Source organism: Fundulus heteroclitus, chromosome 10 (assembly GCF_011125445.2).
Source record: "Fundulus heteroclitus isolate FHET01 chromosome 10, MU-UCD_Fhet_4.1, whole genome shotgun sequence".
NCBI classification, from domain to species: domain Eukaryota; kingdom Metazoa; phylum Chordata; class Actinopteri; order Cyprinodontiformes; family Fundulidae; genus Fundulus; species Fundulus heteroclitus.
Genome location: NC_046370.1, coordinates 14,069,544 through 14,088,558, shown reverse-complemented (window position 1 = coordinate 14,088,558; position 19,015 = coordinate 14,069,544). Strand labels below are relative to the sequence as shown.

General features: G+C 39.0%; 1 protein-coding gene across 2 annotated transcripts in view; it reads right to left on the bottom strand.

Annotated features, from left to right (window-relative positions):
* LOC105926429 (glutamate receptor ionotropic, NMDA 2C) overlaps positions 1 to 19,015 on the bottom strand; it is a 91,277-nt gene that overhangs the window by 55,712 nt on the left and 16,550 nt on the right. For both annotated transcript variants that reach the window (XM_036142076.1, XM_036142077.1), the window contains exon 3: positions 14,943 to 15,041. In XM_036142076.1, coding sequence (XP_035997969.1) covers positions 14,943 to 15,041 — 99 coding nt within the window. The remainder of the gene's footprint in view (positions 1 to 14,942; positions 15,042 to 19,015) is intronic.

Genomic DNA, 19,015 nt, shown 5'->3' with positions numbered 1-19,015 from the left:
CTGAAAAGGTCTGGACTTACCACTATACTGCTAAAGAACTTCTATAGAGCTACCATAGAGAGTGTTTTGTGTATTAGCATAACAGTATGGTATGGGAGCTGCACAGTCCAGGAGGGGAAGGATCTAGCATGGGTGGTGGGAACAGCACAGGGGATTGTGGGATGCCGTCTGCAAGATCTAGATTTAATTTATACAGAGCGAGTCCAAATAAGGGCCAGACGCATCTCCATTGATCCCACCCACCCACGCAATGCGCTTTTTGCCCCTCTTCCATCAGGTAAATGCTTCAGAAGCCTCCAAGCCAAAACAAATAAGCTTAGAAACAGCTTCTTCCCAAGAGCCCCACTGTTACTAGCCTGCCATACGTTAATCACCTTAATGTTACTGCCTACTTGCACACTATCATCTCAGAATATCTAAATGCACATTTCTGTAAATGAAGCTTCAAATCATCATTTTTCAATTAGCACCTTATTACCTCATCATCTGTTATCTGTGACTCTCCTGAATGCTAAAAAAAAGAACAAATGTAACCCTTGTTCATTGCCTGATTGTTTGTCAGTTTTTGCCTTCATTGTGTGTACTGAGGTTGCCAAATAGAAATGTTCGCCACAGTAACACGCGGTGACAATAAAATACTCTTGACTTAGAGCCAATACTTTTTTTAATCACATACAAGCCCTGACATAATTATTCATAAACATAATTGCGAAGAGGAAGGAAAATGTTTTATGTTAAATATATATATATATATATATATATATATATATATATATATATATATATATATATATATATATACATACATACATACATACAGGACTGTCTCAGAAAATTAGAATATTGTGATAAAGTTCTTTATTTTCTGTAATGCAATTAAAAAACATGAAATGTCATACATTTTGGATTCATTACAAATCAACTGAAATATCGCAAGCCTTTTATTGTTTTAATATCGCTGATTATGGCATACAGCTGAAGAAAACTCAAAAATCCTATCTCAAAATATTAGAATATTTCCTCAGACCAAGTAAAAAAAAATTATAACAGCAAAACAAAATCAAACATTTGAAAATGTCCATTAATGCACTCAGTACTTGGTTGTCCCTTTGCACAGATTACTGCATCAATGCGGCGTGGCATGGAGGCAATCAGCCTGTGGCATTGCTGAGGTGTTATGGATGCCCAGGATGCTTCAATAGCGGCCTTTAGCTCATTTGCATTGTTGGCTCTGGTGTCTTTCAGCTTCTTCTTCACAATACCCCACAAATTCTCTATGGGGTTCAGGTCAGGGGAATTGGCAGGCCAATCAAGGACAGTAATGCCATGGTCAGTACACCAGTTACTGTGAGAATCTTATGTCGTCTCTTAACCACTACCATACTTGTGATTTAGTTTACTGAACCAAGCTGAGTGTTTTTCAGGGCTCAGGAAACCCTGCAGTGTTTCGAGTTAATTAGACGATTCAAGTGATTAGTTGAATAGCCTACTAGTATACTTTTTCACGATATTCTAATATTTTGAGATAGGATATTTGGGTTTCTTAAGCTGTAAGCCATAATCAGCGATATTAAAACAATAAAAGGCTTGCGATATTTCAGTTGATTTGTAATGAATCCAGAATGTATGACATTTCATGTTTTTAATTGCATTACAGAAAATAAAGAACTTTATCACAATATTCTAATTTTCTGAGACAGTCCTGTATATATATATATATATATATATATATATATATATATATATATATATATATATATATATATATATATTCTGACAGACTGGTCTGCAGTACAGGAGCACCAGAGGGAACAGTGTTGAAACAGTTCCTGTTCACCCTCTTTATGGCAGACTTCTCCATCAGCTCACCAGGTTGCCACCTTCAGAAGTTTGCTAATGATTCTGCCATAATAGGTCTCATCACAGATGAGGACATCTCAGGGTAAAGACAGTGGAGCCTTGTGCAGATCCTTGTTCACTGGTACCAGGAGAATCATCTCAGGTTAAATGTCAGGAAAACAAAGGAGCTGGTTGTGGACTTTCTCAGGCGCTTCGTTCTGTAAATGGACTGCAGTCTTTTTCTATTTGGCTTGAGTATTTCATTTTTATCTGATTATTTCGTATTAACAAAAGCTGTACAATATATTCTCTTTGCTTTTTTTTTTTTTTTTTTTTTTTGTCTTACTATACTAGGGAATAACTCTGTCTATGTGATTTTTGCCACTGGCATTCCCAAATTTCCCTATTGTGGGAAAAGAAAGGTATTTCTTATCTTATCTTATTGAAGTTTGAGGTTATAATGCGATAAAATGAGAAAAAGCTCAATAGTATGAATACTTTTGGGTATGTTTGTTATTTGTTTGGTGAACATTGATGGACCAGTCTTTGTTTTTAGCTCAAGAGAAATGCCCCTGAAGGGGCCAGTAAAATTATTTTTCTGCAGTCTGTCTATCTATTTAATGTTAAATTCATTTTCATAAATATGTATGTAAGGCTTTAAAGGGAAAAGAAAATATATTGTAACAGGAGGTATAGTTTTGTCATGGGAAAAAAGAACATAAATCTGGGTCATAATTAATCAGAACTTCACCTTTTAAAATGAATATAGGTCATGTGTAATTATTTCTCCAAGAGCCCTGTTTTCATTGCACAGCAGGTAACATCAGGTCTAGCGCTGTTGCATGAATCATCAAAACAATGCCAAAGATTCAAAGATAGACATTGCTAATAAAAATCTTTTGATCAATCCAATAGTTTTTCTGAATTTTAAAAAGTTTCCACATTTTCACCAACAGCTACTACAACAAGATAAATCATGTATTTACTTACTCTCTATAAAAGGTTAGGTGTACAAATTTGTATTTCTATCTTTAAATTCAGAAGATTATATATAATGAGATTGCTATGTTTTCAAATTATTTGGGAAAGCCCAAACGGGTATGGGGATGGATTTGTACACATAACATTTGAATTATATGGAGGGAAAGCTATAAATGCATTTTAAGTTAACGCCTCAAAAAAACTGCTTCTATGTGTGACTTCATGGGAAAAAAGTAAATAAATCACGGAAGATTCCTGAAAAAGATTTGGGGACCTCAACAAGTCTGGTTCGTCTTCTTCCAGTTCCGAGATGCCTAAATGTTCTGTTCAAAGTATTATACACAAATATAAACAGAAAGGGAATGTGCTTCAGTGAGGTGTTGGAGATTATGAGGTTACAGAGTCTGGACCGCATTATCGGTTACCATGGTGATTACAGATAAACAGACTCTGGAGGCCAGAGCCTGGCATACTTAGATTGGACAGAATGACTGATTAGGGGGAAAACACGTCATCTAGGACACGTCTGCATTATAGTATCCTCTCCATCTTCTCCACCAATGTGATGAATGGAACACTGACACCATTCACTCCTCAGTCACCAGTCTCCAGTCAATCAGCTCAGATCAGCTCCACCTGCTGCCACTAATCACTGTCAACTCTGCTCACCTGTTCACCTGCCTACGTATACCTGCCTCAGCCATCCACTCTCTGCCAGAACGCCTCGTTCTCGCCTCCTGTGCACTGCCACTGTGTTTCTACAAGTTATGTGCACTGCTTACTGGACTCTATTACCCTGTTCTTGTTTAGCTCTCACTGATGTCTGCTTCCAGTACCTGCTGCTCAAAGGCTAACTAGTTCCCCGTGAGTTAACTCTGGTTCTAGTCTACCACTGCCTGCTTCACCTGTTCTGGTCTGGTTCTGCAGGCCTGCCTGACTCGTCTCCGCTACTCATAAGTCTGTTTCTGTCTGCTTGCGTCATCAGCCACTAACCACCCACTTCAATAAACATTTTTAAAACAAAACTCTGTCTGGCTGAATTATCGAGTTTTCAGAACATTAATCTTTACACAATACACTTGTTTGTTGTAAAATGACAATGTGAAAAAGGTCAAGGGTTCAAGATAAGGAAGTATTCGAAACAGAGAAAAAGGACTGTGATGGTGGTCTTCACAAAGAGTCAAGAATTTGCAAAGAGAAAATGTTTTATTTCAATAAATTGATAATATTTAGAATATGTTTTGTCAATGTGTTGTCTTTGTGCAGTGGTGGCTTGTCAAAAGGGGGTGGTCAAGCACCGTCCCCATCAAAAATAGCACAGGAAAAGTGTAGACACAGTAAAGTAATTATCACATCTGTTTTCTCTAAAACTATAACTGAATTTAGATTTTTCAGTATTCCCATTCTATTTTGAGTTGTTTTTTTCTGTATATGCCTCCTAATATAAATGTTTCAAGGCCCATGGACGCCATAGCCTTTTGGCTTTCATATGACTTCATGCTGATTTCTAATTGGTTACTTAAAGATTCTCCTCGACGCAGCTCTCCACGCATGTGGACAATCTGCGCTTTTAGTGTCATTTCTCATCCAATCAGATTAATTCATCATACCCATCAATCAAAGTCTCAACCCTGGAAGCTCGGATGCGCAGGCGTAAATGTCACTGAAACATAAGTGAGTAAACTCTAAATATTATATAGCATCTTTCACAGATAAAAATTACAAAGTGCTTCACAGAGTGTAATAAATACCAAATAGAAAATAGAAATATTAGCATCCAAATGCAAAAGGGAGAACAAGACAAAAACAAAAAGACAGGAGGCAATACCACAGCGAAAGAACATCACCGCATTTATTTACAAACTGATAATTTCACAAGGCTTTCACTGAAGGAGAAAAAAATCAGATAAAGGAACTTGGACTGGACCCGACCAGATTTAGAAATCCAGCCGCAGACAGACAGTCCTTTCTTCAATTAATTAAAAATGACATTTGAATTTAAAAAAAGAAAGGAACCTCAATGTCTAGACAATCTATCCCTCTTTTTGAAAGTTAATGGAGTTTGGGGATTTGAGCAGGCTAATGTTGCAGCAGGGCATGAGCAGACCTGTGATGTAACAAAGTGTAAGAGCATGCAGGGCTTTGACACACGTCACCGTTTTCTGAAACCGATTCGATAACGGACAGCTGGCGTAAGAAGATGGCGATCAGCGTAACACAGTCTCTTTAATAATGCTTGCTCGTTATTTGAATCGAAGTAAGGAATTTAAAGAAGCCTTAAATGTATGTTTAGGAAAGAATCCACCAGAGGAGAAGAAGTTAAACCGCGAAGCACCACGAGGGATGAGGTCTCAGATCTTTTCTGTCTGTTCGTGTCTCAGAGGTGACTACCTGTCATCTCTCCCTTCTGTTGATCTTCTCTTTCCCACAGTTCAGAGCCTCCGCAAAGCCCAAGAGAGCGCCGCAGCCTGAGGACTACCACAAGAATATCAGAGCGAGGCGCTTCCTCGCCGAATTTCCACAGGTTTTATCTCTGCCTGAGCTTGTTTGAGACTCACCTTCACAGGCAAAGTGGCAACCAGACCACTGGCAGGGCTACACATCAGAATAGCTTGTAAAAATAGCAGAACACAGGCATGTCAAGCTGTTACTAAATAAATAAAAAAATGGATTGACAGCCGCAGTTCCCTGTAGTGCCCCACTTCAACCGACATACCAGAAAACTGCTGAGGTGCATCGTTTTAATGGCTATTAGTCATTTCGAGCTATTACACAAACTATTAATCTGTTTAAAACCTTTGGTCCGCTCACTTCTACGGCCATCTAATTAAAGTAAAAATCACACATATTGGAGGATTTTCTCTTTCACTCAGTCGATGGTGGGTTCTAATAGGAATTACAACAAAGTGACCTTCTTTTCCACATCTGCCTCTCACAGGAGCACACCCACATGAAGAAACAAGAGTTCGCCCTCCCCTCCTCTCATCTATCCCTCCTAGCCGTCGTGTTGCCGCCGCCACCTTGGCAGCGTGGCTGTCACATGCAGGCGTAATTAGCAGTCATACTGCTGGAGCGTATGGTAATGTGACAGGAAGACCATGGACATGGTGGCTGCACACATACTCCGCTTCTCCCAGGGGGGTGGCTTTGTGCTGTCGAACTTCAGGCAGATCTTTTTTTTTTTTTTTTTTTTTTGCAATTGACTGCATTGATCTGTGTGCGATGTTCAGGAGTAAAAACTATGATTGTTTTTGGTAAACTGGGTCACCGACATTTTCGAAAGCTCTGCTTTACGGAGGGAAATGCGGGTTTTGACAACAAACATGACGATGAGTGTATATCCTTGTCTTCTTTGTGTCTTTATTGTTTAAGAAATGTTTAAAAATTTGTACAACACACAAAGACATAAATATTTTGTGAATATTTTTGAATGAAAGCTTATTTGTTTAACTCTGTATAAATAGTAGTCTACCTCACAGTACCTGTCTTTGACCACGTTTACATATTTTCACTCTACATCATTATCAATAAGTAGTTATTTTCTAAAGATATTGTCTGAGGCAAACAATAACCACAAGGAATTGAATGGCTTATTCAAATCCTAATATTGAAATTATCCTCTGATATTGCAATTACAGAAGAACCTTGAAATACTTTAGTTTATTGTCTTTATGCAGTTTATATTTAAATAAGGAAGTTCCTTATATGAATGTGGAAAACTTGTTTTAAAATATCATAATCTCTGTTTCTGTTAGCTTTTCACATCTAAAAGACAATTTTTACCCTCTCTTCTATAAAAAAAATATTGATTGCAATCACAATACTGACTTAGTGCGTGGCCTGTAGGGTTACAGCCACAGAGAAACACACACACACACACACACCCACACCCAAACACACATACATACATATATCAGAATCAGAATCAGACATACTTTAATAGTCCCAGAGGAAAATTGCTGAATATCATCAGCCACTAACCAACCACTTTAATAACCACTTAAAAAAAAAAAAAAAAAAATATAGATATATATATATATATATATATATATATATATATATATATATATATATATATATATATATATATATATATATATATATATTTTATATAGATAGATAGATAGATAGATAGATAGATAGATAGATAGATAGATAGATAGATAGATAGATTTATATGACAAACTCATTAGAATTACTGGTGGCCTGCTGTTGCGCTTAGAGGTGACTTGGCCATTACCGTATTTTCCAGTTTCCAGTGGGAACACTATGCAGCAGCTCCGATTTTCTCATGACCTCTTTATGAAGCTTCGGCTTTCTGAATCATGAGGCCAGGGGAGAGCCAAAATTAACGGGGGGGAAGGGGGTTGGATAGAAGACACTCAGGAACAGAAGGATAAACAGAGAAAGCAGGTCAGTTTGGCTATATAAACAAACCAATAAACCCCTACAAAAAGAAACGAACACCATGATCCAGTAAGAGACATCTGGATCCTTGAGCCTTTGCAATCCAACAGCACGAGCTCAGCGTGACCTTAGAATGTAGCCAGCTCTCAGGACTTAGAACATTTTGCCCTGAAACAATTACATCATACACTTTACTGTCAGATACAGTTGTAACAACTGTATCTTATAGCTTTTTTTGTCATCAGGGTTCTTATTACAACAATCATTTATTTTTGATAACGTATTGATATTGGCTGAAGCCCAGAAATGTTATGTTGCTTCACTGTATGAAAATGTGGTCATCAGCAAGAGATGATCTTGTTTTTTAAATGACAGGAATGGACCAGGAAAGAGAGGGATAAAGTTGAATTCTTGCCATCCACCTAAACTGACTGGCTGGGGAATAACGAATTAGGCCTATAAGAGGTGCAGCCAAGAGGCCCATGTTAATTCTGGAGGAGTTGTAGAGATCCAAAGCTCAGATGGAGGAATTTATTGACAGGACAACTATTAGTCAGTGGGCTGTCAGGGCCTGCCGGGCCTTCCCTCCTGGCCTAAGAGATATCAGAGTCACACAGTGATGTTAATTATATTTTGTCCATGAATACTTGATTGAATACTAGATAATCTCAAATGATCTGTCTGCTTGCTTTCATAGCTTTTTTTGTTGGTTGCTGCTTCCAGACCTATATTTTCATAATAAAGCATTTGATCAATTATATTTCAGGCGTCATTTGTTGCCAAGGTAAACAAATCTGCCTGGAAGTCTTTACAATCAGTCCTGCTGATCCTGTAGCATAAAGTAAGTGTCATACAAACTGTTGCTTCAACCAAATTGATGTGAGATGGCAACGCCAGGTGTCAACGAATTCATACCCTTTGGTTGGATAGGCAGAGAATGGACTCGCCAGAGCTAGCAAACTGCATCTGTAGCGAGCTGCACCATCAAAAATATTGTTGTGTTAATTTTATAACAGAAAAGCGAAAGAAATGGAAATAGATTTGGTTGGTTGTATTCTAGTTATTGTGAAAGCCATTTTTACAACAGGCATTTTAAGATTAGTTGAACATCATTAAGTAAGGTCGGGCAACTCCAGGAAAAGGATTTGTTTGCCACTCCCAATCCACTCATTAGCAGTATCCCTGGCTAGCAGGCTCAAAGGAAAACTGCAACCTGTTATGCTGGGAAGTTTTTGCCCCTGATCCACATGGTGAGGTGTTGTAAAGTATCAGCTTTGATGGTGACAGAAAAGAATTTCTTGATGGAAAAAAAACTAACAGAAGGTCTGTGGAACATAGGAATTGAAGTCTTCTTGAGGAATGAAAGGAGGATGGATTTTGTGTATAAATAACATGCTGCTAATATCCTAAATATTGTCACAGTTCTATGAGGTCATCATCAATGCTTTCTATGTGTCGCAGCTGTAGCTGCAGTAGTCTTGTGCACCCTGGGTTTGCATCTTTAGTAAAGGCCTTTATTCTGGCTACACAAGTTATCTAAGATGCAACAGTTCTCTATAGTGCATTTCTGCATAATAAGATGTTTTTATTGCAATAAAATAGTGAGGGGACGATTGATTCAGATGGAGCAATACTAAAGACCTTCACGGCCGCCCATTACTATCAGTTATGGATGTAACAACCTTTATCGGTTAAGCAGCAAGAAGAAAGCCATTGCTGATAGAAGAAAATTATTAGGATACATTTACAATTTTCATAAAACGAAGGTGATCTGGTCCAAACTGAACTTTTAGCCAACTTCCAAATTCTATACGGAGCTTAAAAGTAACTGTGCACATCACCCTGATGATACCGTCCTCACGGTGAAACATAGTGGTGGCAGCATCATTGTTTGTGGGATGCTTTTCTTCACCAGGACAGGGCTGAAGTGATCTGAGATGAGGGGAGACAGATGGAGCTAAATACATGGCAATACATAAATAAAGGGTAAGGTTGCAAGATTCAGGATTGGGGTGGTTCTTCCCCTTACAGCAGGACAACAAGCCTAAACATAAAACCAGAGATACAGTTGAATGGTTCATTCACCCCAAGACATATTCATATGTTGAAATGTCGCAGTCAAGGTCCAGACCTATATCCAATTGAGAATCTGGAGTAAGCCTCATAGAGGCTCTCTATCCTGATTGAGTTTGCACTTTATTTTTTACAGAAGAAAGTGTAAAAACTGTCTTCAGATGTGAAAAGCTGACCGAGACCTTTATAGATTTTGTTCAAACTTGTGGTGGTTCAAAATATCCCTATAAAATAAGTTTGTGTTTGGAGAGTGACAAAATATGAATGACAATCAAGGGTTATAAACACTTCTCCCTCCCACCTGGCGAAGAAGGCCAAACAATGGCTATTCTTCCTAAGGAAAATGAGACGCACTGGACTTTCCACTAAGCTGTTAAAACATTCTTTACAGAGCTACAATAGAAAGCGTTTTATGCCTCAGTGTAACAGTGTGGTATGGGAGCTGCACAGTGCAGGAGAGGGAGGATTTAGCACAGGTGGTGAGGACAGCACAGGGTATTCTAGGATGCTGTCTACATGATCTGAAAAAGGTTTATGCTGTACAAGTCCAGAAAAGAGCTAGACCCAATACCGCAGATCCCACCCACCTAGGCAATGCACTGTTTGACCCATTTCCATCAGGTTAATGTTTCAGAAACATTATATCAAACGCTAATGGACTCAAAGAGCTTCTTTCCAAAAGCTGGAGGGGCATGGAGATTGTGGTCTGTTACATGTTACAGTCACACTACTGATAATGGCTATTTGCACATTCTAATTTCTCAGGGAATCTCTGATTGCACAGTTCTGTAAACAAAGGCTTTAAATTATTTCACAGTATTTACAGTGGGCATGAATGCATCATTGAGGGAATGTTGAGTGATTTATTCATGCAACAACAAAGTTACTCATATCGTTTGCAAAGAGACTGATATCAAACTTTTTGGATTCGGATATGAGACTATTTTATGCTTTAAGCTTCTCTGGAAGCGTGTTGGCACTAATTTTATTAATTTTCAAAAATTATGGAAATATGTCTTGTTGTGTCTGCGTTTCATATGTTATCTGTGTGCATTCTGAGCTAGTGTCTGTCTCAATAAAACACTACTATGGTAACACATGGTGACAATAAAGATTCTTGGTTCTACTTTGTTGGCACTCTAATAATATAGCATTTGAAAAGTTCTACCTTACTTTATCCAACAGTAAAGTATTTTCGTAGTTAAATAAAAGTTTTCTTTTATATAAGAATGTTTCTTCTTGTTTTTTTCCCCCCTATGGCTCTCTGTGATCATCCCACTCTCCTTCCTGCTCTACAACTGCCATAATCACACATCTGGAAGCAGTGCCCTCTAAAGATCATCCAACACAATACAATGACTGCCAGCCAAGAACTAAGGCACACAGAAAGAGAAAACTCATCCAGGCTATGATTTTCAACTCCTTGGAGAGACGCATATTTTTTTCTTCTTCCCTCATAGGGCCCATTGAGGAGTCTTTATGCCCTTTTCTCAGCCGTTCCTCAAGCTTTCTCATTTCCTCTTCCTCGCTCCCTCTTGATGTATGTACTGGATGACAAAAGACACACTTCCTCTCCTCCCTTCAATCTTTTCATCTCTGTCTCATTCCCTCCTTTCTTGTTGTTTGCAATAGAAAGAGATCACCGAGACAGCAACCATAAATAGGCGGCCTAGGCGCCTGCCGCTTCTTTTTAAAACGCCATCAAAGGCCTTCATCATCATCAGGCTATTGATAATTAAGTAGCATTGAGCTCTTTTATCCCTTAAGAGAATCATGTGCTCATGCATGCGTCTTTCTTCGTCCAATCCACCTGTCCCATTGAGCCAGACACCTCTGACAAGCTTTTTTCTTCTTGATGACAACAAAAGAATGTACAAGAAAGGAAAAGAAAGTGACGGAACAAGTAAAGAGGGATGAATGAGGTGCTATATAGAGAGCTGTCGCCAAACACTGTGAACTCTTCCAAAAAATAGTAACACCGGTGCAATGGGTAAACTGTGTGTTGCTACTTTCAGATGGAGAGAATAAGTAAATGAAACAGGCGTGAACAAGTCTACAAATCAGAGTAAGTGAATCTGAGAATGTCTAAGAGTGGCAAACTGTGAAAAATCTAGAGCCAGTGGAGGTAGTGCCTGAGACATGTTTACCTGGATAAGTGTGATCACAATTTTAAGGCAAAGAAGAGAAGGCCAGGTGACACCTTAAGAGAGAAAATATCGCCCAGGTGCTGCTAATCATATTTGATCATTAGCAAGAATGCTTGAAAGCAGGGGTTTGCTGGCAAAGAGCATCCACATGTGTGTTAGAACAATGCCAAGCAGAAAAGACGTCAGCAACAATCCAAAGAAGCAACTGTTGATGACCATTAAACTGGGAGAGGTGTAAAGACATGTCCACGACACTAGAAGTCCATCATTTTACAGAGATACAACCCAATATTAGATCAACCAAAATAAATAACCCACAAACTCCACCTCACAATCTACAGGTCAGTTCATGACAGAACAACTTGAACAAGTATGGCTTGTTTGGACGAACTGCTGTGTGGAAAGATGACAACCAAGCAAAGATGTTTGGCCAAAGTGCTGTCACACTGTTGCCCATCATGCCATGCATTCAGGTGTGTTAAAAATGCAGTACTATATGTGGCACTAAATGTGAGAAAGTATATGATGTGTTCTGAATACTGTGTGGAATGGCATCAAGGATGTGGATTTCACAATGCTCCTCTGCATCTAGACAGGTATGCAACCTGTCTCTTGACTTCATGTCTGGCCTTTTTCATATTTAATGATCAACTGACCATCTTGAAATCAAATTGAAATGCTCTTTGAGAGCAACCAAGTGGTCAGGTCATTCTTGTCTGAATTATTCAGAAGTAGGGTACGTTGTCAGCTTCACTGTCAGTTTCTAGCATTAAGCATGCTGAGGTGAGTTAATCTCCATCAAATGTGTGCAGGCATAGCATACTGCAGCATTAGATAGTGTTAATCCAGCAATTGCTCAGATAATTGACTCACAGTTGCATGAATTCTGTAACAGTGATGTACATGTGTTGTTCACAAGGCTTGTGATAGCTACGGCACTCCGGCTGAATTTTTTAAAATATCTGAGAAAGCCTTGCTTATCTGGTGATAAGTATTAAAAGAATATCAAGCTGCCAGAGAGTTGTTTTCTGCGTTGTTTCTTCCTATGTCATTAAAATGAAAGCCAGTCAAGCATGTTGGTGGAAGACTAATGATTTGGGCTTATTGTACAACCACATGATCTGGGCACCTTGCAATCATTGTGCCGACCCTTAACTCCTCTGTATACTGATGTATTCTAAAGCCAAACTACTGAAAATCCTTCCAAACACAGCAGCAAATATTTGACAATATGAATATAAACCCGAAAAGTTAAGGTATTGCAACAGCCTAGATCAGGGGTCTGTGAACCAAGAGACTCTTTGGACCTTCCTGGATGGCTCTTAATAATGTTGGCTAAAATGATAAAGATGTTTTATATTAATAACAGTTCCAGTGGATTTCCACAACAAAATGACACTAAAAGTAACAGTGTTATCTAGCAGACCATTTTATCTTATTAGGGTGAATTATATGTGCTTTTTAACATCTCATCTAAGAAAATGTATACATCCTCTTTTTTGCAAAAGTTTGTTTTTCTTTATCTTAAAACCTAAAAATAGAAGTGAAATTATGTTATTTTTCAAATGACAAAAGATGTGCTTAGCAAAAATGATATACTATCTTTTCTTTCCAAAAGATCATGAAACATTTGCATCTCTACATTGGTTTGATTTAGCTGGACTGAGGGAAAAAGCGACTCTTTGGATTGTAAAGGTTGCAGAGCCCTGGCCTAGTCAAACTCCAACTATCGACTTGATTGAAATGCATTAGCGGGACACCAAGTGTCTCAAGTGACAGAAAGATAAATTAGCTAAAATTCCTTTACAAAAATGCAAGATACTGGTAAATGACTGCTAAGAGTTGCTGCTGTTAAAGGGTAATACAACATATTCAATCACAGGGCGAACTTAGTTTTTTTTCCAGGTTTGTGTTGGCAGTCATCAAAACTTTGCTTTACCCCATGGATGGATATAGAGATGCAGGCACAGATGGCACAGTGGTTTGGATCCTTGGTTGAATACTGTCACAACAGAGGACCGTCAGACTCATTTTCGGGTTTATGACAAATCTTTTGCCTTTCTGGGGTCCTAACAGAACACAGAGGAGTGCTGACCTCTGGCATATCTCTAGCATTTGCCTTAAGAGGTCTCGCAACTTAGCAACAAACCTACTTTAAACTCACTTAAGCATACGTTGGTCAAAGGGTATTTTGAGGAATGAAGTCCGTAGGAAAAACATTAAAAAGACACAAAGAAAGAGGAGAGATGGATAGAATAGAGAAAAGGGAAATAGAAAAGATAAAAGAAGTGTGAAGAACGAGGATGACTGTTTCCCTCACAAAAGAGAGAAGGGAGACTTATCAGTAAGACAGTGAAACACTGCCTGCAGGCAGCTGTCAGCCAAGCTTCATCGGAGCATCTTTCTCCTCTCTCAGCCTCTTACTTACTCACTCAGTCACTCTGCCCTTTCCACTTTTCCGTTAGAAAACACCAAATCAACCCCTCCCCCCACCTTCGGACCCCTCCTGTTTAATACCCATACGTGACGTGATATGTGTGGATAACTTTTGATTAACAGGAAGCTGATAAATACAACACAGTTTACAAAATGTTGCTTGAAGGGTGAAATCCACCATTTGCAGGCGAACAGCTGCAATTCAGCTCAGTGTGGATTCCTCCTTGGCGGGTAGGTGTGGTAAAAAAAAAAAAAATGCCTCGACTTGCTTCTGTGTGAGTGTGTGTGTGTTCTCATGTGTGACAGGGTTTATTTGCATGTGCTTCACTGTGTGAGAGCTGGTTCTATAAATACAAAGTGCTCAATGTGGCAGTTCAGCAACTAAAGGAAAAAAGGGCAGATGAGCGGAAAGCGGAAAGTGCGAATAGAAAAAGGGATGAATCCATATTCCCGCTTCAAAGTAGTGACGAAGTAGAGATTAAGAATCCATCTGGTGCCATCAATCTCGTCTTTACAATATAACTACACAGCTCACTGCTTTGCATCTCTTTTCATCAAGGGGAGACATGCTACATCTAAGCAGACATAACCTGATGCTCTTCTAGTTCATCAGGTTGATTGATTAAAGCCCAGATCGCCTATGTTATCCATTTTATCTGTTTATGCAAAGTTCCCTTGCCAGCAACTCAGACATTTTCCCAAGCATGGATTAAGCAAGCTAAGGAGGGTTGAAGGCTGATATTTCATATGTCTGTATTGCTCGTATGCAAATATTTGCATGCAGCAAGTTCCTCGTCAAAGTAGGTTTTATTACTCTGACCTACATAAATTGTTTTAAGCTGAACAATGCCATTGCAAAGGTGTTCTGGGTAAGACGGGAGTCGGTGATGCAGGAGTGCCGCTCCTGAAAACTTTTCTATATCATAAACACACTCATATTTATGCATATTCATGGTTTCTGCCTGCTCATTTAAAACAATATCGGCAGGCCATTCACCAGTTTAGGCAGGTTGCCATATAAAACCAAACCGCAGCCTCGTGTCGTTGCATTGACAGTACCTTGTATGGGATAACAACGGCAGAGCCCCCACTGATGCCCACAATTGGCAGAGTTGTCTGTGTGGAGAGGAAGTCCAAGATTTGTGCCACTTCTGCCACCTGGGAAAGCATACGGAAATCTGCGTTAAACAGCGCTTAGACTGCGGAATGAGAAAATGAAGACATTAGTAAAGCTAAAACATCAAGGGGTGTTTGAAACTGGGAACGGGTTTACAATCTTCTTAGGCTGGACAAACCGACATGCATTAAACCATAGCTCTCAACTCTCACGCATTGACCGTGTGACACACGCATTTCATCAATTGCACACGCTCACACGCATTACTTTGAAAATCTCAATCTTACAATGAAAATCTCACTCTTGAAACGCACGCGTACGGACGCTTCACGTCATGGCGGAACCAATTTGCGGTACAATGGTTTCCGCATGTCCAGTAGTAGCGGTAACACAGCTGCAAGGACCGGCGCCGCGCAAACAAGGTTCCCTCATCCAAAGTGAAACACTTCTACGGTCCGTGTTGTGTGCGAATTAAATGGTAAGTCTGCATGTGTTATTAAAGTCCGTGTAAAATAGTGACCGTCTTGAATCGAACAACAGCACATCCCCCCCCCCCGTTGGACCGTCTTCAATCGACCAACACCCCCCCGTCAACAATCTCACTCTCAACAATCGTCAAAAGTTGAGAGGTATGATTAAACCCAGGGATAAAAAAAAAAAAAAAGTATGGCCACATGGCCGCCAACAGTAAGGGACAAGCAGGCCAGTGTCCCGGGCCAAAGGTAGAGGGCGGGGCCCTCCAACTATGAAATTTTTGGCAAAATGTCTTTTGGTTTTTCTCAAAATAGACATATTGTTGAAGAAAATAGGAAAGCCTAACAGTTAAGTTACAAAATCCTTTTTTTTTGCTTATTCTTTCCTACTAATTGTCCTTGCTGTGGTAGCCTCTATCTGTCCATTTACTCGGTGTCAGGCACCCATTCCATTACTTTGGTAGAAAGAAACGGAACCAGGTCGTTCACCTGAGGAACTCCCCTCAAACCGCAGGTACAGACCTAAAGACAGACCTCTCTTATCCCTACGTCCTCTGCTCTAATGGCACAAGCACACTTAGCAACTTCTCTCAGGGACCTGTTGTGTATCTTTGCTGGCGGAAGTTATAATTAGGATAGCTCCACGGTTAATGGAGGCTAGTAAACATTAATGACTGTTGCTTCATAACTTGCTCCAGATTAATGTTACCACCAGGCATGTCCCCACCGCTGTAACTGCACACCGGATTTTTTGCTGCAGGTGGGCTTCCACAAATAAAACGGAGATACTGTGTCAACTGCTAGAAGCAGGTTTGGCCGATGGCATTTAGGGCTCAAACCTAAAAATCTAAAACAAGCAGTAGCCTAAAATAAAAAAAAAATAAAAAATTAAAAAAAATTAGACAGCAGGGCAGTATGGAAATCCAAAAGTGCCGCAAATCAGTAAACAAAACAAAAAAATCCCAAGGTTGATATTTATGGCCAACGTGTGAATAATTTAATAAAACTTGAGATGGATGCGTCAGACAAATTAATTTCTCTTTATCTTTAATAAATAAGTTTGTAAAACATTTTTAATTAGTAAAAATTATTACAGAAATATTTCTCCTTCACAGTCATCCCCTGCAGAACATGCTGAATTTACTTGATCTCTCCTCCTTACAATTCGAAATCACTCAGAGGAGCTAATAACACTTTTCCCCCCCCATTTCCTAATTTTGTGGTCCAGGTTGTTTCCTACCTAAACAAGCTGGATCCAAAACAGCAAAAAGGTGCCATCTGCCGGGGGAAATTTTATATCGACCATGCGTTAAGTCTTGAAAAATATGAACATAAATCAGAGAAGGTACAGACTGAGTCCGAGCCATCAATGAAGCCAAAGACAAAAGATTGCCAACACTTCAAGGTGTTTGAAGTGCTGTCACACTTTTTGTTTAGATCATGCTGGGTGACTGCAATATACAATTATCTATTGGCCAAGACCAACAGCTCGCTACAAACTACAAGGAGTGGATGTAGAAAATGGGTAGATAGCTTAGAATAACAGAACCAACAAGTTATTAAATGATACACTCACTAATAAAACAAAGAAAGAGGAACTTGAACTTGGCATTGCCTCTTAGAAGGGTGCTGTTCCTTTCACCATTTCTATACCTTTGTGTCTTTGGTTGTTTTGCGTCCAGATTTTCCCTGTTGGCAGACATGCTACAAAAAAAAGCAACCTTTTATCCTGGTCACGTCATAGCCTACTTGTCAGGAAGACATTTTGCGCTAGCTTTAACAAATGACCATTTAAAGTAGTTTTCTACAACCTACTCATCTTTTCACAACCCACTGTAAGTAAATGTTATGTGACTTCCATAAATAACACATGCCAGCGGGAGGTAGCTTAGAGTCATTTTGGTTTGCTCGGCACTTTATGAAATTTAATAGGGATCATACTTTGGGTTTGCATGTAGGGTGTACCCTTTAGGAAGATCTGTTGGGGCCCTCAAGTTCCTATCAGTTCCAGAACTGAGCCTTGGTAATTTTGTCCCAAATGCCCCAGAAATACCTCCAGACAATACAATGACCCATTAAGTGTTTTTGTCCTCTAGTAACCATTTTAAATACGCCCAAAAAGAATCAATTAGATTACTTTTACTGGTCTGCATTGTCGCTAGATGTTGATTTAAAGTAATTTTTTTTATATATATTTGAGTAAAATTCTGTTTCATCATATTGTTAAATCTGTTGATACTCTGATACTTTAAGACAGCATAAGCAGAAAGAAGGGGACTGAATTAGACCAAAAAAGGAAGTGCACAATGTTTTGGAATATAGGCACACTGTTAATATGAAACGTTGCTAGGTTAAGGATGGCTATGTTTCCTTTACAGTTTGTTATACGGATGCAGCATATCTGAACAAAATTAAATACAATTAAGGTGTTTTAGGGTATTTGCATTTGAAAGAACATTTTTGAATGGGACTGTAATGAGCCAGTCCCTAAAATAAGCCTCTGTGTTATCAGTTCGTGTGATGCCCTCTTTAGAAGAAACAGTTTCCTGTAAATGTCGGACAGCTTGTGTTTTAGGGAGATTTAGCTCTATCTTTCGGTTTTGTGCTTCTAATTTTGTAGATAAAGGAATGAGTAAAGGATCAATATCATTTTCCACTATTCACATGTGAGATCATTGCTCTAACAGGGAGTTCAGAATTTTTGTCAAGGACGTTCATGCAGTGCGCAGGTATCATTTTATGGATTCCACTTGGATGTTTTTTTTTTTTTTTTCTGGGTAGGGGTTAGATTGCAAACTGATGCAGAATTTGCGGTGCTCACACCAAAAAGTCTTTCTTATTCTGACTCTACCAAACACTAATAGTTCTTCCAGCATTACGTTACCATTTCAAGGAACTAAATCTTTGTGAAGGTATTTAGCAGTTAAATTAGAGCTGTGATTGGTCTGTCTAGCAATCTTATAAGCACTTCCCCCTGAAACTTTCAATGCTTCAGACCTCAACTTGACCTCTATAGATTCTTAATTACATCATGAACAGAGAAGATAGCTTCCTGAAAGTGCTTTCCTATATTCTCATGGCCTTCTACTACTCTGTGGGCATCAATTCCTTTAATTTTTAGAGCACTTCGCTGCTTAGAGACCCATGGCCGAGGCTTGTTGAGGTGAATTTTGCGGTTAAAGAGAATTTACTGAGCTTCGAGATCTTCTGTACCTATATCAAAAAGATAAGAGCTTTCATTTTCTTTTTTATGATTGTTTTGACCCCCAAATCAGGCATTACCCTTGCATTAATCGTTAGAAATAGATTTTAATATTTTTTTTTTTTTACAAAAGTTCCTTTGATAAACTCTTGCATGGTAGTGCAAACTAATTAGAAACTAAAAGTTTCTAATTCATGGCCCCCTGATTATATTATAAGATGGGGGGGAGCAAATTTGGAGGAATTTGCCACTACCCTTCACCAAACTACTGGCAGCTGATTCACCCCCATCCCCCAAAATCCCCTTAGACAAAACATATAAATTCTCTGTTTGATGTGTT